The 19,479-nt window shown below is 39.0% G+C and overlaps 1 protein-coding gene across 3 annotated transcripts in view; it reads right to left on the bottom strand.

The window, feature by feature from the left end:
• Positions 1-19,479, bottom strand: part of RECQL4 (RecQ like helicase 4) — a 50,849-nt gene that overhangs the window by 14,537 nt on the left and 16,833 nt on the right. For all 3 annotated transcript variants that reach the window (XM_072925098.1, XM_072925097.1, XM_072925099.1), the window contains exons 14-19: positions 18,125-18,304; positions 16,294-16,468; positions 14,205-14,470; positions 6,130-6,267; positions 5,599-5,689; positions 657-789 (exon numbers count right to left, since the gene is read on the bottom strand). In XM_072925098.1, the coding sequence (XP_072781199.1) occupies positions 657-789; positions 5,599-5,689; positions 6,130-6,267; positions 14,205-14,470; positions 16,294-16,468; positions 18,125-18,304 (983 nt within the window). The remainder of the gene's footprint in view (positions 1-656; positions 790-5,598; positions 5,690-6,129; positions 6,268-14,204; positions 14,471-16,293; positions 16,469-18,124; positions 18,305-19,479) is intronic.

Genomic DNA, 19,479 nt, shown 5'->3' with positions numbered 1-19,479 from the left:
CAATTTTTACCCCAAAAAAATCCCATTTTCCCCCAAATTTTCACAATTTTTACCCCAAATTTTTCCTAAAAATTCCCAATTTTCCTCCAAATGTTCCCTCAAAATTTCCCAAATTTTCCTCCACTTTATCTCCAAAATTTCCCCATTTTTTCCCCAATTTCTCCCAAAAATCCCAATTTTTCCCAAATCTTCCCAATTTTTACCCCCAAATTTCCCATTTTTTACCCCAAATTTTTCCTAAAAAAATCCCAATTTTCCTCCAAATGTTCCCCCAAAATTTCCCAAATTTTCCTCCACTTTATCTCCAAAATTTCCCCAATTTTTTTCCAAAATTCCCCAATTCCCCCCCCAAAAATCCCTATTTTCCCCAAATCTTCCCAATTTTTACCCCAAATTTCACAATTTTTACCCCAAATTTTTCCTAAAAATTCCAAATTTCCCTCCAAATGTTCCCCCAAAATTTCCCAAATTTTCCTCCTCTTTTTCCCCAAAATTTCCCCATTTTTTCCCCAAATTCCCCAATTTGCCTCCAAAAAAAATCCCATTTTTTCCCCAAATTTTCCCCTTTTCACCCCAAACCTTCACCCAAACCTGCCCAAAATTCCTTCCCCACCCCCGAAATTTGGGAAATTTTGGGAATTTTGGGTATTTCTCACCCCTGCGCCACCTCCCGCAGCCGCTCCGAGGAATTCCCGGGAATTCGGATCCGGCACCGGGCAGGAACGGGAGGGAAAAGCTGCAGGAGCCGCCCCGGGTGCAGCTCCAGGAGGCACAGAAGGGTCTGAATTCCTGGGGAAAAATTGGGAAAAAATTTAGGAATTTTGGGGGAAAAAATTGGGAAAAAAAATGGGGAAAATTTGGTGAAAAAATGATGAAAATTCGGGGAAAAGCGGGGGAAAAATGTGAATTTTTAGGGGATAAATTCAGGAAAATTTTGGAAATTTTTAGGATAACTTGGGGAAAATTTGGGAGTTATTGGGGAAAAATTGGGAAAAAAATAGGAAAAGTTTGGGGAAAAATTGGGAAAAAAATTTTAAAAAGTTTGGGGGAAAATTGGGAAAAAATTGTAGGAAAAATGAGAAAATGGCGAAAAATGGGGAAGAAATGGGGAATTTAAGAGTAAAAACTGGGGGAAAATTTGGGAAAATTAGGGAAAATTTTGGGAAAATGTGGGAAAAAAATTGGGGAAAATGTGGGAAAAATTTGGGGAACTTTGGGGAAAAAAATTGGAAAAATTTGGAGAAAAATTGGAGGAATTTAGGGGGAAATTAAAAAAAATTGGGAATATTTTGGTGAGAATTATGGGGAAAATTTGGGAATATTTGAGGATAATTTGGGGAAAAATTTGGGAAATTTTTTTGGGGGAATTTGGAGGAAAATTGGGGAAAATTTTGGGAATTTTGGGCATTTCCGGGCAGGGCCAGGAGGGAAAAGCTGCAGGAGCCGCCCCGGGTGCAGCTCCAGGAGGCACAGAAGGGTCTGAATTCCTGGGAAAAAATTGGGAAAAATTTTAGGAATTTTGGGAAAAAAAATTGGGAAAAAATCTGGGAAAATTTGGTGAAAAAATGACGAAAATCGGTGAAAAAAATGAGGAAAATTCGGGGAAAAGCGGGGGAAAAATGTGAATTTTTAGGGGATAAATTCAGAAAAATTTGGGAAATTTTTAGGATAACATGGGGAAAATTTGGGAATTATTGGGAAAAAAATTAGGAAAAGTTTGGGGGAAAATTGAGAAAAACTTGTAGGAAAAATGAGAAAAATTGGAGGAATTTAGGGGGAAAATGGGGAAAAATGGGGAAGAAATGGGGAATTTAAGAGGCAAAAATGGGGAAAAATGGGGAAAAATTTTGGGAAAAATTTTGGGAAAATAGGGAAAAAATCGGGGGAAATTAGGGAAAATTTTTGGGAAAATGTGGCAAAAATGTGGGGAATTTTGGGGGAAAAAATTGAAAAATTTTGGAGAAAAATTGGAGGAATTTGGGGGGAATTAAAAAAATTTGGGAATATTTTGGTGAGAATTTAGGGGAAAATTTGGGAATATTTGGGGATAATTTAGGGAAAAATTTGGGAATCTTTGGGGATAATTTGGGGAAAAATTTGGGAAATTTTGGGGGAATTTGGAGGAAAATTGGGGAGAATTTTGGGAATTTTGGGCATTTCTGGGCAGGGCCAGGAGGGAAAAGCTGCAGGAGCCGCCCCGGGTGCAGCTCCAGGAGGCACAGAAGGGTCTGAATTCCTGGGGAAAAATTAGGAAAAATTTTAGGAATTTTGGGAAAAAAAAATTGGGAAAAAAATTGGGAAATCTGGTGAAAAAATGAGGAAAATCGGTGAAAAAATGACAAAAATTCGGGGGAAAAATGTGAATTTTTAGGGGATAAATTCAGAAAAATTTGGGAAATTTTTGGGATAACTTGGGGGAAAATTTGGGAAATATTGGGAAAAAATTAGAAAAAGTTTGGGGGAAAATTGGGAAAAAATTGTAGGAAAAATGAGAAAAATTTGAGGAATTTAGGGGGTAAGTGGCAAAAAAATGGGGAAGAAATGGGGAATTTAAGAGTCAAAAATGGGGAAAAATTAGGAAAAAACTTTAGGAAAATTAGGGGAAAATTGGGAAAAAACTTGGGAGAAATGTGAGAAAAATTTTGGGAAAATGTGGGGAAAATTGGGGAATTTTGGGTAAAAATTGGAGGAATTTAGGGGGAAATTAAAAAAAATTGGGAATATTTTGCTGAGAATTTAGGGAAAAATTTGGGAATATTTGGGGATAATTTAGGGAAAAATTTGGGAATCTTTGGGGATAATTTGGGGAAAATTTGGGAAATTTTTTTGGGAATTTGCAGGAAAATTGGGGAGAATTTTGGGAATTTCCGGGCAGGGCCAGGAGGGAAAAGCTGCAGGAGCCGCCCCGGGTGCAGCTCCAGGAGGCACAGAAGGGTCTGAATTCCTGGGAAAAAATTGGGAAAAAATTTAGGAATTTTGGGGGGAAAAAAAAATTGCGAAAAAAATGGGGAAAATTTGGTGAAAAAATGAGGAAAATCGGTGAAAAAATGAGGAATTTAAGGGAAAAAACAGAAAAAAAACCGGGATTTTTTTGGGATAATTTGGGTATACGTCTGGGAAAAAATTTGGGAAATTTTAGGGAAAAAATGGGGAATTTAAGGGTAAAAAATTTGGAAATTTTTGGGATAATCTGGGTAAAAATCTGGAAAAAATTGTAGGAATAAAGAGAAAAATTTGAGGAATTCAGGGGGAAAATGGTGAAAAGTGGGGAAGAAATGGGGAATTTAAGGGGAAAATTTTGGGGAAAATTAGGGAAAATTTTGGGAAAATGTGGGAAAAAATTGGGGAAAATGTGGGAAAAAAATTGGGGAAAATGTGGGAAAATTTTGGGAAAGTTTGGGGAAAAATTGGAAAAATTTGGAGAAAAAGTGGAGGAACTTAGGGGGAAATTAAAAAATTTGGGAATATTTTGGTGAGAATTTAGGGAAAAATTTGGGAATATTTGGGGATAATTTGGGGGACAAATTGGGAATTTTTTGGGGGAATTTGGAGGAAAATTGGGGAGAATTTTGGGAATTTTGGGCATTTCTGGGCAGGGCCAGGAGGGAAAAGCTGCAGGAGCCGCCCCGGGTGCAGCTCCAGGAGGCACAGAAGGGTCTGAATTCCTGGGAAAAATTAGGAAAAATTTTAGGAATTTTGGGAAAAAAAAATTGGGAAAAAAATTGGGAAATCTGGTGAAAAAATGAGGAAAATCGGTGAAAAAATGACAAAAATTCGGGGAAAAGCGGGGGAAAAATGTGAATTTTTAGGGGATAAATTCAGAAAAATTGGGGATTTTTTTAGGATAACTTGGGGAAAAAGTTGGGAAAAAAATTGGGAAAAAATTAGAAAAAGTTTGGGGGAAAATTGGGAAAAAATTGTAGGAAAAATGAGAAAAATTTGAGGAATTTAGGGGATAAGTGGCAAAAAATGGGGAAGAAATGCGGAATTTAAGAGTCAAAAATGTGGAGAAATTAGGAAAAAATTGGGGAAAATTGGGAAAAAACTTGGGGGAAATGTGAGAAAAATTTTGGGAAAATGTGGGAAAATTGGGGAATTTTGGGTAAAAATTGGAGGAATTTAGGGGGAAATTAAAAAAAAAGGGAATATTTTGCTGAGAATTTAGGGAAAAATTTGGGAATATTTGGGGATAATTTAAGGAAAAATTTGGGAATCTTTGGGGATAATTTGGGGAAAAATTTTGGAAATTTTGGGGGAATTTGGAGGAAAATTGGGGAGAATTTTGGGAATTTTGGGCATTTCCGGGCAGGGCCAGGAGGGAAAAGCTGCAGGAGCCGCCCCGGGTGCAGCTCCAGGAGGCACAGAAGGGTCTGAATTCCTGGGGAAAAAAAAGGGAATTTTGGGAAAAAATTAGGGAAAAGTTGGGGAAAAATTGCAGAAAAAAAAAGGAGAAAATTTGGTGAAAAAATGACAAAAATTTGGGTAAAAAATGGAAAAAAATTGGGATTTTTTGCGGATTATTCGGGGAAATATTTGGGAATTTTATGGGATAATTTGGGGGGAATTTGGGGAGTTTTGGGGAGGAAAAAGGGAAAATTTGGGTAAAAAAGAGGAAATTAGGGGCAAAAATAGGAATTTTTAGAGGAAAAATTCAGAAAAAATTGGGATTTTTAGGTTAACTTGGGGAAATATTGGGGAAAATTTGGGTGGAAAATTTGGGGAATATTGGGGAAAAAATGTGGAAAAAAATTGGGGAAAATTGGGAAAAAAGGGAAATATAAGGAAAAAAATCAGGAACTTTAGAAGAAATTTCAGCAAAAGTTTTGGGAAAACTTGGAAATATTCAGGAAAAAAATTTGGAGAATTTGGAGAAAAATAAGGGAAAAAATTTGGAATTTTCAATGGAATTTTGGGGGAAAAAAAAGATTTTAAGGCAGAAAATCCCCCAAAACTGGGGGGGAATTTGGGTGAAGAAAACTGGAAATTTAGGGGAAAATTTGAGGAAAATTGGGGAAAAATTGGGAATTTTTAAGGGGGGAATTTGGGGAAAAATTTGGTAATTTTGGGGATAATTTGGGGGAAAATTGGGAATTTTATGGGGGAAAAAGGTGAAAATTCGGTTAAAAATTGGGAAATATTTTGGGAAAATTTGAGAAAAACTGGGAAAAAATGGGGGAAAATTAGAGGAATTTAGGAAAAATATTCAGAAAAATTTGGGAATTTTTGGGAAGGAATTTGGGTAGAACACGGAATATTTTGGGGTAATTTGGAGGAAAATCGGGGAGAAATTTGGGAATTTAGGGAAAAAAGTGGGAAAAATCTGGGAAATTTAGGGGGAAATCTGGGAAATTTGAGGAAACATTTTGGGTAAAAGATGTTAAAAATGGGGAATTTTTGGGCACAATTTGGATAAAAATCAGGGGAAAAAATTGGGAATTTTCAAGGAATTTTGCGTTAAAAACGAGGATTTTAAGGCAGAAAATCAAAAAAAATTGGGTAAAAAATGGGGAGTTTTGGGAATTTGGATTTTTGGGAATTTGGGATGAAATTTTGGGAATTTGGGGGTGAAATTATGGGATGGACTTTCCGAATTTTCACCTTCCTCCCGCAGGTCCAGGGCCTGCACCAGCTCCTGCACTGGGAGGCTTCGCTCGTGCCCGCGGCAAATCCGGGAATTTTTTGGGAATTCCTGGAAAAAAAACCAAAAAAATTTCCAAATTTTCCTAAATTTCAAATTTTTTCCCCATTTCCCCCAAAATTCCCTAAATTTTCCCCAATTTTCCCACTAAAATTCTTGAATTTTTCTTTAAATTTTCGTCATTTGTCCCATAATTTTCCCAATTTTTGCCCAAATATTGCCCAATTTTTTCCCTCCAAATTCACCAGATTTTCCCAATTTCCCCAAATTTTTTCCAATTTTCCCCCCTAAATTTTCCCAAAAATTTCCCCCAAATATTCCTCAATTTTTCCAAACATTTCCCAATTTTCACCTCAAATTTTTCCCATTTTTTCTCCAAATTCCCCCAATTTTTACCTACATTTCCCCAAATTCTCCCCAAATTTCCCCCAAAAAATCCCAATTTTCCCCCCTTTTAAATCCCATTTTTTTCTCTTTATTCCGACCCAAACCTGGGAATTTTCCGGAATTTTCCCATGAATTTCCCGACATTTGCAAGGAGCGAAAACTTTTTGGATCAAAGTCTTGACCACCCAAAAATCCACGGAATTTTCATGGATGTGACGCCGTAATTCCAAATAATCCTGGTCCTGTTAAAAAAAAATTTAAATTAATTCCAAAAATCAAATTTTTTGGGAATTTTTCCAAAAAAAAAATCCCCTCAAAAATGGCAAAAATTCCACCAATATTCCAATTTTTTCCCAAATTTTTAATTTTTTTTATATTGTAAGCCTCAAAATCCCCAAAATTTTCTTAATTCATACCTAAAATTCCTTCATTTTATCCCAAATTCCCACAAAAAAATTCCCCAAAATTCAAATTTTTTTCTCTAAATTTTCTTGGACTTTCCCAATTTTGGCCCAAATTCTTCCAATTTTCCCCAAAATTTTCAAGATTTTTTCCCCCCAAAATTTCCCCAATTTTTCCAAAATTTCCTCTAAATTCCCAAACATTTTAATCCAAATTTTTACCCAAATTTTCCCAATTTTTACCCATTTCCCCCTGATTTTTTCCCCATTTTTTCCTTAATTTTTCCCTAATTTAGCCCCATTTTCCCCCAAAATTCTACATTTTTTGGTTTTTCTTTCCCCAAATTTTCCCCGTTTTTTCCCTAATTTTTCTCCCATTATTTCCCATTTTTACACTAACTTTTTCTCGATTTTCCACCAAATTTTCTCTGATTTTTCCCAATTTTTCTCCATTTTTTCCCTGATGCTTTGCCCTTTCTCCCCCAAATTTATCATGATTTTCTCCCAATTTTCCCCAATTTTTCACCAATATTTTCCCAATTTCTCGCCCAATTTTTCTCCAATTTTTTCCTATTTCTCCCCAATTTTTCTGCCTTTTTTTCCCAATTTTTCGCTGAATTTTTCTCCATATTTTCCCAATTTTTCTCCGATTTTTTCCTATTTCTCCCCCGTTTTCCTGCCAATTTTTCTCCCTTTTTTCCCAAATTTTCTCTGATTTTCCCCTATTTCTCCCCCATTTTTCTGCCAATTTTTCTCCAATTTTTTCCTATTTCTTCCCCATTTTTCTGCAAATTTTTCCCAATTTTTGCCCAATTTTTCTCCAGTTTTTTCCCAAATTTTCTCTGATTTTTTCCTATTTCTCCCCAATTTTTCTCCATTTTTTCTCAATTTTCTCAGATTTTCCCCTATTTCTCCCCCATTTTTCTGCCAATTTTTCTCCGATTTTTTCCTATTTCTCCCCCATTTTCCTGCCAAATTTTCCCAATTTTTCTGCCAATTTTTCTCCGTTTTTTCCCAAATTTTCTGCCATTTTTTCCTATTTCTCCCCTATTTTTTCTGCCAACTTTCCCCAATTTTTCTGCGAACTTTTGTGTGATTTTTTCCTATTTCTCCCACATTTTTCTGCCAATTTTTCCCAATTTTTCTCACTTTTGTCCCAAAATTTTCTACGATTTTCCCACCAATTTTCCCCAATTTTCTCAGGTTTTTCCCATACTTTCTCCAATTTTTTCCTATTTCTCCCCTATTTTTCTGCCAATTTTTCCCAAATTTTCTGCAATTTTTTTCTATTTCTCCCCAATTTTTCTGCCAATTTTTGCCCCCACTTTCTGCCAAATTTTCTCTGATTTTTCCCTATTTCTTCCACATTTTTTCGCCATTTTTTCTCAATTTTTCTCACTTTTTTCCCAAATTTTTCCCAATTTCTCCCCCATTTTTCTGCCGATTTTTCCCAAATTTTCACCCAATTTTTCACCGATTTTTCCCTATTTCTCCCCCATTTTTCTGCCAATTTTCCCCAAATTTTCTGCAATTTTTTCCTATTTCTCCCCCATTTTACTGCCAATTTTTCCCAATTTTTTGCCCAATTTTTCTCCAGTTTTTCCCAAATTTTCTCTGATATTTTCCTATTTCTCCCCCATTTTTCTGCCAATTTTACCCAAACTTTCTGCAAATTTTTCCTATTTCTCCCCCATTTTCCTGCCAATTTTCCCCAATTTTTCTCCATTTTTCCCCAAATTTTCAACCATTTTTTCCTATTTCTCCTCCATTTTTCTGCCGATTTTTCTCCGATTTTTCCCTATTTCTCCCCCATTTTCCTGCCAATTTTTCCCATTTGTTTTTCCAAATTTTCTCCGATTTTTTCCTGTTTCTCCCCCATTTTCCTGCCAATTTTCCCCCCCAATTTTTCTCAAAATTTTCTCCAATTTTTCCTATTTCTCCCCCATTTTTCTGCCAATTTTTCCCAACTTTTCTGCAAATTTTTCTCCGATTTTTTTCCTATTTCTCCCCCATTTTTCTGCCAATTCTTCCCTATTTTTCTGCCAATTTTTGTCTGATTTTTCCCCATTTCTCCCCCATTTTCCTGCTGATTTTTCCCAATTTTTCTGCCAATTTTTCACCGTTTTTTCCCAAATTCCCTGCACCTCTGTGCGCAGGCAGACGTGGCATTGCGCGCTGCGCCCGTCGCTGCCGGCGCGGCCGCAGTGCTGCAGGAAGCTCTCGGCGCTGCGGTGCCGCCGGCGTGCAGGACCCCGCGCAGCCGTGCCGCCGCCGCCCCAATTCCCTCCCGCTTTGCACCATTGCTCCCCCATATTTCCCAGATTTTTCCAAGTTTTCTCCCCAATTTTTCCCCAAATTCTTCAATTTTTTCCCAATTTTCTGTGATTTTTCCCATTTTTCTCCCAATTTTTTCCCAAATTTTTTGCCCAATTTTTCCAATTTTTTTCCCCCAACTTTTCCCGATTTTCTCCTATTTCTCCCCCATTTTCCTGCCAAATTTTCCCAATTTTTCCCCAAATTTTTCCCCAATTTTTCTCCATTTTTTCCCCAATTTTTCTCCATTTTTTCCCCAAATTTTCTCCAATTTTTCCTATTTCTCCCCCATTTTTCTGCCAATTTTCCCCAAATTTTCTGCCAATTTTTCTTTTTTCACCAAATTTTCTGCAATTTTTTTCTTATTTCTCCCCCATTTTTCTGCCAATTTTTCCCAAATTTTTTGCCCAATTTTCCACATTTTTCCCCCCCAACTTTTCCCGATTTTTCTGCCAATTTTTCCCCCATTTTTCTGCCAATTTCCCCCAATTTTTCTGCCAATTTTCCCCAATTTTTCTCCGTTTTTTTCCCAAATTTTTCTCCAATTTTTCCCTGTTTCTCCCCCATTTTCCGGCCAATTTTTTCCAATTTTTCGTCCAAGTTTTCTGCCAAGTTTTCTCTGTTTTTTGCCAATTTTTCTCCGATTTTTCCCTACTTCTCCCCCATTTTTCTGTGAATTTATTCCAATTTTTCACCCAATTTTTTCCTATTTTTCCCAATTTTTACATGACTTTTCCCCCCCACATTCTCCCCCACCTCCGTGCGCAGGCAGCCGTGGCATTGCGCGCTGCGCCCGTCGCTGCCGTTGCGGCCGCAGTGCTGCAGGAAGCTCTCGGCGCTGCGGTGCTGCCGGCGTGCAGGACCCCGCGCAGCCGCGCCGGCGCCACCCCAATTCCCTCCCGCTTTGCACCGTTGCTGCCCCAGTTTTACACAGACTTTTCCAACTTTTCTCCCCAATTTGCCCCAAAATTCTCCAAAATTTTTCCAATTTTTCTGCCATTTTTCCCAATTTTTTGCCCAATTTTTCCTAATTTTTCTCCATTTTTTCCCAAAGTCTCTGCCATTTTTTCCTATTTCTCCTCCATTTTCCTGCCGATTTTCCTCCGATTTTCCCCTATTTCTCCTCCATTTTTCTGCCAATTTTCTCAATTTTTTGCCCAACTTTTCTCCGTCTTTTCCCAAATTTTCTGCCAATTTTTCCCCATTTTTTCCCTATTTCTCCCCCGATTTTTCTGCCAATTTTTCTCAGTTTTTTCCCAAATTTTTCTCCGATTTTTCCACCAATTTTTCCCAATTTTTCTCTGTTTTTTCCCAAATTTTCTCCAATTTTTCCCTATTTCTCCCCCATTTTTCTGCCAATTTTCCCCAATTTTTCTGCCAATTTTTCTCCCTTTTTTCCCCATTTTTCTGCCGATTTTCCCTATTTCTCTCCCATTTTTCTGCCAATTTTTTCCAATTCTTCGTCCAACTTTTCTCTGTCTTTTCCCAAATTTTCTGCCAATTTTTCCCAATTTTTCTCCCTTTTTCCCAAATTTTCTCATATTTTTTTCCTATTTCTCCCCCATTTTTCTGCCGATTTTTCCCAACTTTTCTGCCAATTTTTTTCCGATTTTTCCCAAATTTTCAACCATTTTTTCCTATTTCTCCCCCATTTTTCTGCCAATTTTCCCCTATTTCCCTGCCAATTTTTCTCTGATCTTCCCTATTTCTCCCCCATTTTTTCTGCCGTTTTTTCTCAGATTTTTCTCTATTTCTCCCCCATTTTTCTACCAATTTTTCCCATTTTTTCCCCCAACTTTTCCCGATTTTTTCCTATTTCTCCCCCATTTTCCTGCCAATTTTTCTCCGATTTTTCCCTACTTCTTCCCCATTTTACTGCCAATTTTTCTCCAATTTCCCCCCATTTCTCCCCCATTTTCCTGCCAATTTTTCCCATTTTTTCACCAATTTTTCACCGTTTTTTCCCAAATTCCCCGCACCTCAGTGCGCAGGCAGCCGTGGCACCGCGCGCTGCGCCCGTCGCTGCCGTTGCGGCCGCAGTGCTGCAGGAAGCTCTCGGCGCTGCGGTGCCGCCGGCGTGCAGGACCCCGCGCAGCCGCGCCGGTGCCAGGCCCAATTCCCTCACGCTTTGCACCATTGCTCCCCCAGTTTTTCACACATTTTTCCAACTTTTCTCCCCAATTTTTCCTAAAATTCTCCAAATTTTTTCCAATTTTTCTGCCATTTTTCCCATTTTTCTGCCATTTTTTCCCAATTTTTCGCCCAATTTTTCCATTTTTTTTCCCCAAATTTTCTCCAATTTTTCCTATTTCTCCCCCATTTTCCTGCCAATTTTTCCCAATTTTTCTGCCAAGTTTTCTCAATTTTTCCCAAATTTTCTCAAATTTTTTTCCTATTTCTCCCCCATTTTTCTGCCAATTTTTTCCTATTTCTTCCCCACTTTTCTGCAAATTTTCCCCAATTTTTCGCCCAATTTTTCTCCAGTTTTTCCCAAATTTTCTTCGATATTTTCCTATTTCTCCCCCATTTTTCTGCCAATTTTTCCCAAAATTTCTGCCAAACTTTTCCCGATTTTTCCCTATTTTTCCCCCATTTTTCTGCCAATTTTCCCAATTTTTCTGCCAATTTTTCTCTGATTTTTCCGTATTTCTCCCCTATTTTTCTGCCAATTTTTCCCAATTTTTCCCTGAATTTTTCTCCAACTTTTCCCTATTTCTCCCCCATTTTCCTGCCAATTTTTCCCAATTTTCCCCTTTTTTTTTTCCCAAATTTTCCCCAACTTTTTCCTATTTCTTCTCCATTTTTCTGCCAATTTTTCGCCGAATTTTCTCCGATTTTTTTCTATTTCTCCCCCATTTTTCTGCCAATTTTTCTCTGATTTTTTCCTATTCCCCCCCCATTTTTTGGCCAATTTTTCCCATTTTTTCACCGTTTTTTCCCAAATTCCCCCCACCTCCTGGCGCAGGCAGCCGTGGCATTGCGCGCTGCGCCCGTCGCTGCCGTTGCGGCCGCAGTGCTGCAGGAAGCTCTCGGCGCTGCGGTGCCGCCGGCGTGCAGGACCCCGCGCAGCCGCGCCGCCGCCGCCCCAATTCCCTCACGCTTTGCACCGTTGCTCCCCCAATTTTTCACAGACTTTTCCAACTTTTCTCCCCAATTTTTCCTAAAATTCTCCACATTTTTTCCCATTTTTCTGCCATTTTTTCCCAATTTTTTGCCCAATTTTTCCAATTTTTTTTCCCCAACTTTTCCCGATTTTTTCCTATTTCTCCCCCATTTTCCTGCCAATTTTCCCCAATTTTTCTCACTTTTTTCTCAAAATTTTCTCCGATTTTTCTGCCAATTTCTCGCAAATTTTCTCCATTTTTTCCCAAAATTTTCCCCAATTTTTTTCCTATTTCTCCCCCATTTTTCTCCCAATTTTTCTCCAATTTTTTTCTATTTCTCCCCCATTTTCCTGCCGATTTTCCCAACTTTTCCCCAAATTTGTCTCCAATTTTTCCCTATTTCTCCCCCATTTTCCTGCCAATTTTTCCTAATTTTCCCCATTTTTTTCCAAAATTTTCTCCGATTCTTCCTTATTTCTCCCCCATTTTTCTGCCAATTTTTTCCAATTTTCCCCCTAATTTTTCTCCATTTTTTCCCAAATTTTCTCCGATTTTTCCCTATTTCTCCCCCATTTTCCTGCCAAATTTTCCCAATTTTTCTCCATTTTTTCCCCAATTTTTCTCCATTTTTTCCCCAAATTTTCTCCAATTTTTCCTATTTCTCCCCCATTTTCTGCCAATTTTTTCCTATTTCTTCCCCACTTTTCTGCAAATTTTCCCCAATTTTTCGCCCAATTTTTCTCCAGTTTTTCCCAAATTTTCTTCGATATTTTCCTATTTCTCCCCCATTTTTCTGCCAATTTTTCCCAAAATTTCTGCCAAACTTTTCCCGATTTTTTCCTATTTCCCCCCACTTTTTCCCCAATTTTTCCTAAATTTTTCTCTATTTCTCCCCCATTTTTGTGCCAATTTTTTCAAATTTTTCTCACTTTTTTCCCAAATGTTTCTCCAATTTTTCTGCCAATTTTCCCCAATTTTTCTCTGTTTTTCCCAAATTTTCTCCAATTTTTTCCTATTTCTCCCCCATTTTTCTGCCAATTTTTCTCCTTTTTTTCCCCATTTTTCTGCCGATTTTCCCTATTTCTCCCCCATTTTTATGCCAATTTTTTCCAATTTTTCTCCATTTTTTCCCAAATTTTCTCCGATTTTTTTCCTATTTCTCCCCCATTTTCCTGCCAATTTTTCCCAAATTTTCTGCAATTTTTCCCTGTATCTCCCCCATTTTTCTGCCAATTTTTCTCCATTTTTTCCCAAATTTTTCTCCGATTTTTCCCTATTTCTCCCCCATTTTTTGGCCAATTTTTCCCATTTTTTCACCGTTTTTTCCCATATCTTCCCCCACCTCCGTTCGCAGGCAGACGTGGCATTGCGCGCTGCGCCCGTCGCTGCCGTTGCGGCCGCAGTGCTGCAGGAAGCTCTCGGCGCTGCGGTGCCGCCGGCGTGCAGGACCCCGCGCAGCCGCGCCGCCGCCGCCCCAATTCCCTCACGGTTGTCACCATTGCTCCCCCAGTTTTTCACAGACTTTTCCAACTTTCCTCCCCAGTTTTTCCCAAAATTCTCCACATTTTTTCCCATTTTTCTGCCATTTTTTCCCAATTTTTTGCCCAATTTTTCCTAATTTTTCTCCATTTTTTCCCAAAGTCTCTGCCATTTTTTCCTATTTCTCCCCCATTTTCCTGCCGATTTTTCTCCAATTTTCCCGTATTTCTCCTCCATTTTTCTGCCAATTTTCTCAATGTTTTGCCCAACTTTTCTCCGTCTTTTCCCAAATTTTCTGCCAATTTTTCCCCATTTTTTCCCTATTTCTCCCCCGATTTTTCTGCCAATTTTTCTCAGTTTTTTCCCAAATTTTTCTCCGATTTTCCCACCAATTTTTCCCAATTTTTCTCTGTTTTTTCCCAAATTTTCTCTGATTTTCCCCTATTTCTCCCCCATTTTTCTGCCAAGTTTTCCCCAATTTTCCCAAAATTTTCTCTGATTTTTCCCTATTTCTCCCCAATTTTCCTGCAAATTTTTCAGAATTTTTCGCTCAACTTTTCTCCATTTTTTCCCAAATTTTTCTCCGATTTTTCCCTATTTCTCCCCCATTTTTCTGCAAATTTTTCCCTATTTTTCTGCCGATTTTTCTCCTATTTTTTCCTATTCCCCCCCCCATTTTTCTGCCGATTTTTCCCAATTTTACCCCCAATTTTCTCCAATTTTTCCCTATTTCTCCCCCATTTTTCTGCAGATTTTTTCCAATTTTTCGCCGAATTTTCTCCAATTTTTCCCTATTTTTCCCCCACTTTTCTGCCAATTTTTCTGCCAGTTTTTCCCCGATTTTTCCGCCATGTTTCCCCCGTGTCCCGCGGCGCTCCCCACCTCCGTGCGCAGGCAGACGTGGCACCGCGCGCTGCGCCCGTCCCTGCCGGCGCGGCCGCAGTGCTGCAGGAAGCTCTCGGCGCAGCCGGTGCCGCCGGCGTGCAGGACCCCGCGCAGCCGCGCCGGCGCCAGCCCCAGCCCCAGCGCCGCCGTGGCGCAGACGGCGCCGACGTCGCCGCGCAGGAACCGCCGCTGGATCCGGCGCCGCTCCGGCGCGCTCAGCCCCGCGTGGTACGCCGCCGCCACCTGGAACTGCCCGGCCTTCCCTGGGAAAGGGAAAAATTCCATAAATTATTGTGGATATTCAGGTTTTTCTGAAATAGCCCAAATTTTCCCCCAAAATTCCTCCATTTTCCCACCAAAATTCCCAATTGTCTCTCAAAAAATTCCCAATTTTATCTCCAAAATTTCTCAATTTTACCCCAAATTATTCCCCAAAATTCCTCCATTTCACCCCCAAAATTCCCAATTTTATCTCAAAAATTTCTCAATTTTCCCCCAGTTTTCCCCCAAAATTCCTCCATTTTTCCCACCAAAATTCCCAATTTTATCTCAAAAAATTCCCAATTTTCCCCCAATTTTATCTCCAAAATTCCCAATTTTATCTCAAAAACTTTTTAATTTTCCCCAAATTTCCCGCCCAAATTCCCTCTTTCTTTGCCAAAATCCTCCAAATTTTCCCACAAATTTCCCAATCTCCCCCCAAAAATTCTGAAAAATTTCCCCCAAAATTCCTCAATTTTATCCCTAAAATTCCCAATATTTCATCAAATTTCCATTTTTTTCTCCAGTTTTTCCCCACATTTTCCCCACAAAATTACCCCCAAGAATTCCTGAATTTTCCCCCCAGAATTCCCCAAATGGCCCCTGGAATTCCCTGACTTTCCCTGAGAAACAAAAAAATTTACCAAAATTTTGGTGGACTTTCAGACTTTTCTAAAATAGCCCAAATTTTCCCCCAAAATTCCTCCATTTTTCCCATAAAATTCCCAATTTTATCTCAAAAATTCCTCAATTTTCCCCCAGTTTTCCCCCAAAATTCCTCCATTTTTCCCCCCAAATTCCCAATTTTATCTCAAAAATTCCTCAATTTTCCCCCAATTTTATCTCCAAAATTTCTCAAATTTCCCCCCCAAATTCCCCCAAAATCCCCTCAATTTTCCTCCCAAAATTCCTCAAAATTTTCCCCAAAATTCTGCAAAATTTCCGCCAAATTTCATCAATTTTCCCCCCAAAATTTCCCCCAAAATTCTGCAAAATTTCCCCCAAATTTCCTCAATATTCCCCCCAAAATTCCTCAATTTTATCCCCAAAATTCCTCAATTTTCCATCAAATTCCCAATTTTTTCCCCAATTTTCCCCACAAAATCCCCCTCAAGAATTCCTGAATTTTCCCCCTAAATTCCCCCCAGAATTTCCCAAATACCCCCTGGAATTCACCAATTTTCCCAGAGGAACCAAAAAAATTCCCAAAATTTTTGTGGATTTCTGATTTTTCTGAAATATCCCTGATTTTGCCCAAAATTCTGAAAACTTTAACGGATTTTTCTCAAAATTCATCTATTTTTCACCCAAAATTCTCAATTTTTCCTCCAAATTTTCCCCAATTTCCCCCGCAAATTCTCAATTTTTCCCCCAATTTCACCCCAAATTCCCCAATTCTTTCCTTCATATTCCCCGAGTTTTCCCAAAAAAATTCGCAATTTCCCCCCAATTTTTCCCTCAATATTCCCCAAATTTTTCTCCCAAATTCTTCCCAATTTTTCCCCCAAAATTCCCAATTTTCCCCACTTTACCCCTGAAATTCCAAATTTTCCCTCCAAAATTCCCCATATTTTCCCCTAAATTTTTCCCCCAAAATTCCCAATTATTTCCCCCAAATTTTGAAATTTTTCCCCTAAAATTCCCAATTTTTTCCCCCAAAATCCCAAAATTTTTAATGCCAAAATCCCCAATTTTCCTCTGAAAATTCCCGATTTTTTAATGCCAAAATCCCCAATTTTTCCTCCAAAATTCAGATTTTTTTTTCCCCCAAAAAGTCTTTTTTTCCCCTCTGGTTTTTCCCCTAAAATTCCAGATTTTTCCCCACCTTTTCCCGTTTTATTCCCGGGATTTTGGGGCATGTCCGGGAATTCCCTCTGGATCAGCTCCGCCAGCCGCTCGCTCTCCTGGCGCCGCTTGCAATAAACGATGACGGAATTCCCAAAATCCCCCGAATTCCCAAAATTCTCCGCATTCCACTGGCGCAGAATCCGCAGCACCGCCTGGGGGAAAATTCAGGAAAATTGGGAATTTTGGGGAAAATTTGGGGAAAAAATTAGGGAAAAATTTTGGAATTTTGAGAAGGAAAATGTGGAAAATTTGGGGGAAAATTGGGAATTTTGGGGAGAAAATTAGGATAAAATTGGAAATTTTGGGGGAAAAACTTGGGAATTTTGGGGGGAAAATTGGGGAAGAATTTGGGGAAAAACTGAGGAAAAACTGAGAATTTTGGAGAAAAAATTGGGAATTTGGGGGAAAATTTGGGAAAATCAGGAAAAAATTGGGAATTTTGGGGGGAAATTGGGGAAAAAATTGGGAATTTTGGGGGCAAAATTATGAAGAATTTGGGGGAAAATTGGGTAAAAATTGGGAATTCTGGGGGGAAAATTGGGAAGAATTTGGGGGAAAATTTGAAATTTCAGGGGAAATTTGGGGGACAATTCAGGGAATTTTGGGGGGAAATTTAGGGATAAACGATGACGGAATTCCCAAAATTCCCCAAATTCCCAAAATTCTCAGAATTCCACTGGCCCAGAATCCGCAGCACCGCCTGGGGGGAAATTCAGGAAAATTGAGAATTTTGGGGAAAAACTGGGCATTGTGGGAGAAAATTTGGGGAAAAAATTAGGGAAAAAATTTGGAATTTTGAGAAGGAAAATCTAGAAAATTTGGGGGGGAAAATTGGGAATTTTGGGGAGAAAATTAGGATAAAATTGGGAATTTTGGGGAGAAGATCAGGATAAAATTGGAAATCTTGGGGGAAAATCTTGGGAATTTTGGGGGGGGAATTGGGGAAGTATTTGGGGAAAAATTGTGGTAAAATTGAGAATTTTGGAGAAAAAAATGGGAATTTGGGGGAAAATTTGGGAAAATCCGGAAAAAAATCGGGAATTTTGGGGGGGAAATTGGGGAAAAAATTGGGAATTTTGGGGCAAAATTGGGAAATATTTGGGGGACAATTGGGGAAAAATTGGGAATTCTGGGAGGAAAATTGGGAAGAATTTGGGGGAAAATTTGAAATTTCAGGGGAAATTTGGGGGACAATTCGAGGAATTTTGGGGGAAAATTTAGGGATAAACGATGACAGAATTCCCAAAATTCCCCAAATTCCCAAAATTCTCAGAATTCCACTGGCGCAGAATCCGCAGCCCTCAGAAAATGTGGGATTAATCCCAAAAAATGCAAATTTTGACTCTTATAATGGAATTTTTCCCTCTGGAAATGTGGGATTAATCCCAAAAATTGAACTTCTTTCTTAAAAAAGGGGATTTTCCCTCAGAAAATGTGGGATTAATCCCAAAAAATGCAATTTTTGGCTCTTATAATGGAATTTTTCCCTCTGGAAATGTGGGATTAATCCCAAAAATTGAACTTCTTTCCTAAAAAAGGGGATTTTCCCTCAGAAAGTGTGGAATTAATCCCAAAAATTGAAATTTATTCCCTGAAAATTTGGATTACCCCCTCATAAAACTTGGAATTAATCCTGAAAATTGAACTTTTTTTCCTTTAAAATGTGGATTGTCCCTCAGAAAATGTAGAATTGATCCCAAAAAAATCAAATTTTTTCCCTAAAAAATGTGGATTTTTCCTCAGGAAATACAGAATTAATAAAAAAAAAAAAGATTATTTTTTCCTAAAACCAGGGATTTTCACCCCACCTGATCCACGTCTTCCTCCACGCTCACGGAGAGCCGCAGATTTTCGGGAATTCCGAAGGCGCCGACGTTGGGAGTTCCCTTGGGAATTCCCAAATTTTCGGCCACATCCCGCGCCGTGGCCACCGTGGCTGTGGCCGTGAGGGCCAAAAAGCAGCGAACGCCCAAACGCTCCCGGAGAACCTGGAATTTTGGGAAAAAATACGGAATTTTAGGGATTTTGGAGGAAAAAATAGTGGGGAAATAGGAGGGGAAGGGGTCGGGGATTGAGGGAAAAGAGAGGGGAAAAAAAACAGGAAAATGGAGAAAATGAGGGGAAAAAATTGAGAAAATGAGGGGAAAAAATGGAGAAAAGGTCAGGGAAAAGGGAGGGAAAAGGTGGGGGAAAAACAAGGAAAAACTGAGGGAAAATGTCGGGGGAAAGGGAGGGAAAAAATGTGGGGAAAAGGGAGGGAAAAATAAGGAAAAAATTAGGAAAAAACTGAGAGAAAAAGGGTGGGAAAATGGAGGGGAAAAGTGAGGGGGAAAATGGGAAAAAGGGCAGGAAAAAATGAGGGAGAATGTTGGGGGAAATTGAGAGAAAAAATGTGGGGAAAAGGGAGGGAAAAATAAGGAAAAAATGAGGAAAAAACTGAGAGAAAAAGGGTGGGGAAAATGGAGGGGGAAAATGGGAAAAGGGGCAGGAAAAAATGAGGGAAATGTGAGGGGAAAAGGGAGGGGGAAAATGCAGGGAAAAGTGTGGGGAAAAGGGAGGGAAAAACTGAGGGGAAAAGGGGGAAAACTGGGGAAAAAAGGAGGGAAAAAATGAGGGAAATTGTGAGGAAGAGTGGGGGAAAAACAAGGAAAAACTGAGGGGGAAAACGTTGGAAAAAGTGTGGGAAAAACTGAGGGGAAAATGTGAGGGAAAGGGTGGGAAAAACTGAGGAAAAATGTGGGAAAATGGGACGGGAAAACATGGAAAAAGTGAGGGGAAAATGATGGGAAAATGTGGGGGAAAGGGAGGGAAAACCAAGGAAAAACAGATGAAAAAACTGAGGGAAAAACAGTGGGGAAAAGAGAGGAAAATTGGGAAAATGGGCAGGAAAAAGGAGGGGAAAAGTGGGAAAATGATGGGGAAAAAAGGAAAAACTGAGGGGGAAAAGGGTGGGGAAATGTGTGGGAAAAACTGAGGGGAAAATGTGAGGGAAAAAGGAGGGAAAATGTGGGGAAAAGGGAGGGAAAACAAGGAAAAAGTGAGGGGGAAAATGTGGGGGGGAAATGGAGAGAAAAAATGTGGGGAAAAGGGAGGGAAAAACAAGGAAAAAATGGAGGAAAAAACTGAGAGAAAAAGGGTGGGAAAAATGGAAGGGAAAAGTGAG

Source organism: Taeniopygia guttata, chromosome 2, assembly GCF_048771995.1.
Source record: "Taeniopygia guttata chromosome 2, bTaeGut7.mat, whole genome shotgun sequence".
NCBI lineage: Eukaryota > Metazoa > Chordata > Aves > Passeriformes > Estrildidae > Taeniopygia > Taeniopygia guttata.
Note: the sequence above shows the minus strand (reverse complement) of the source record. Positions and strands in the feature narration are given on the sequence as shown.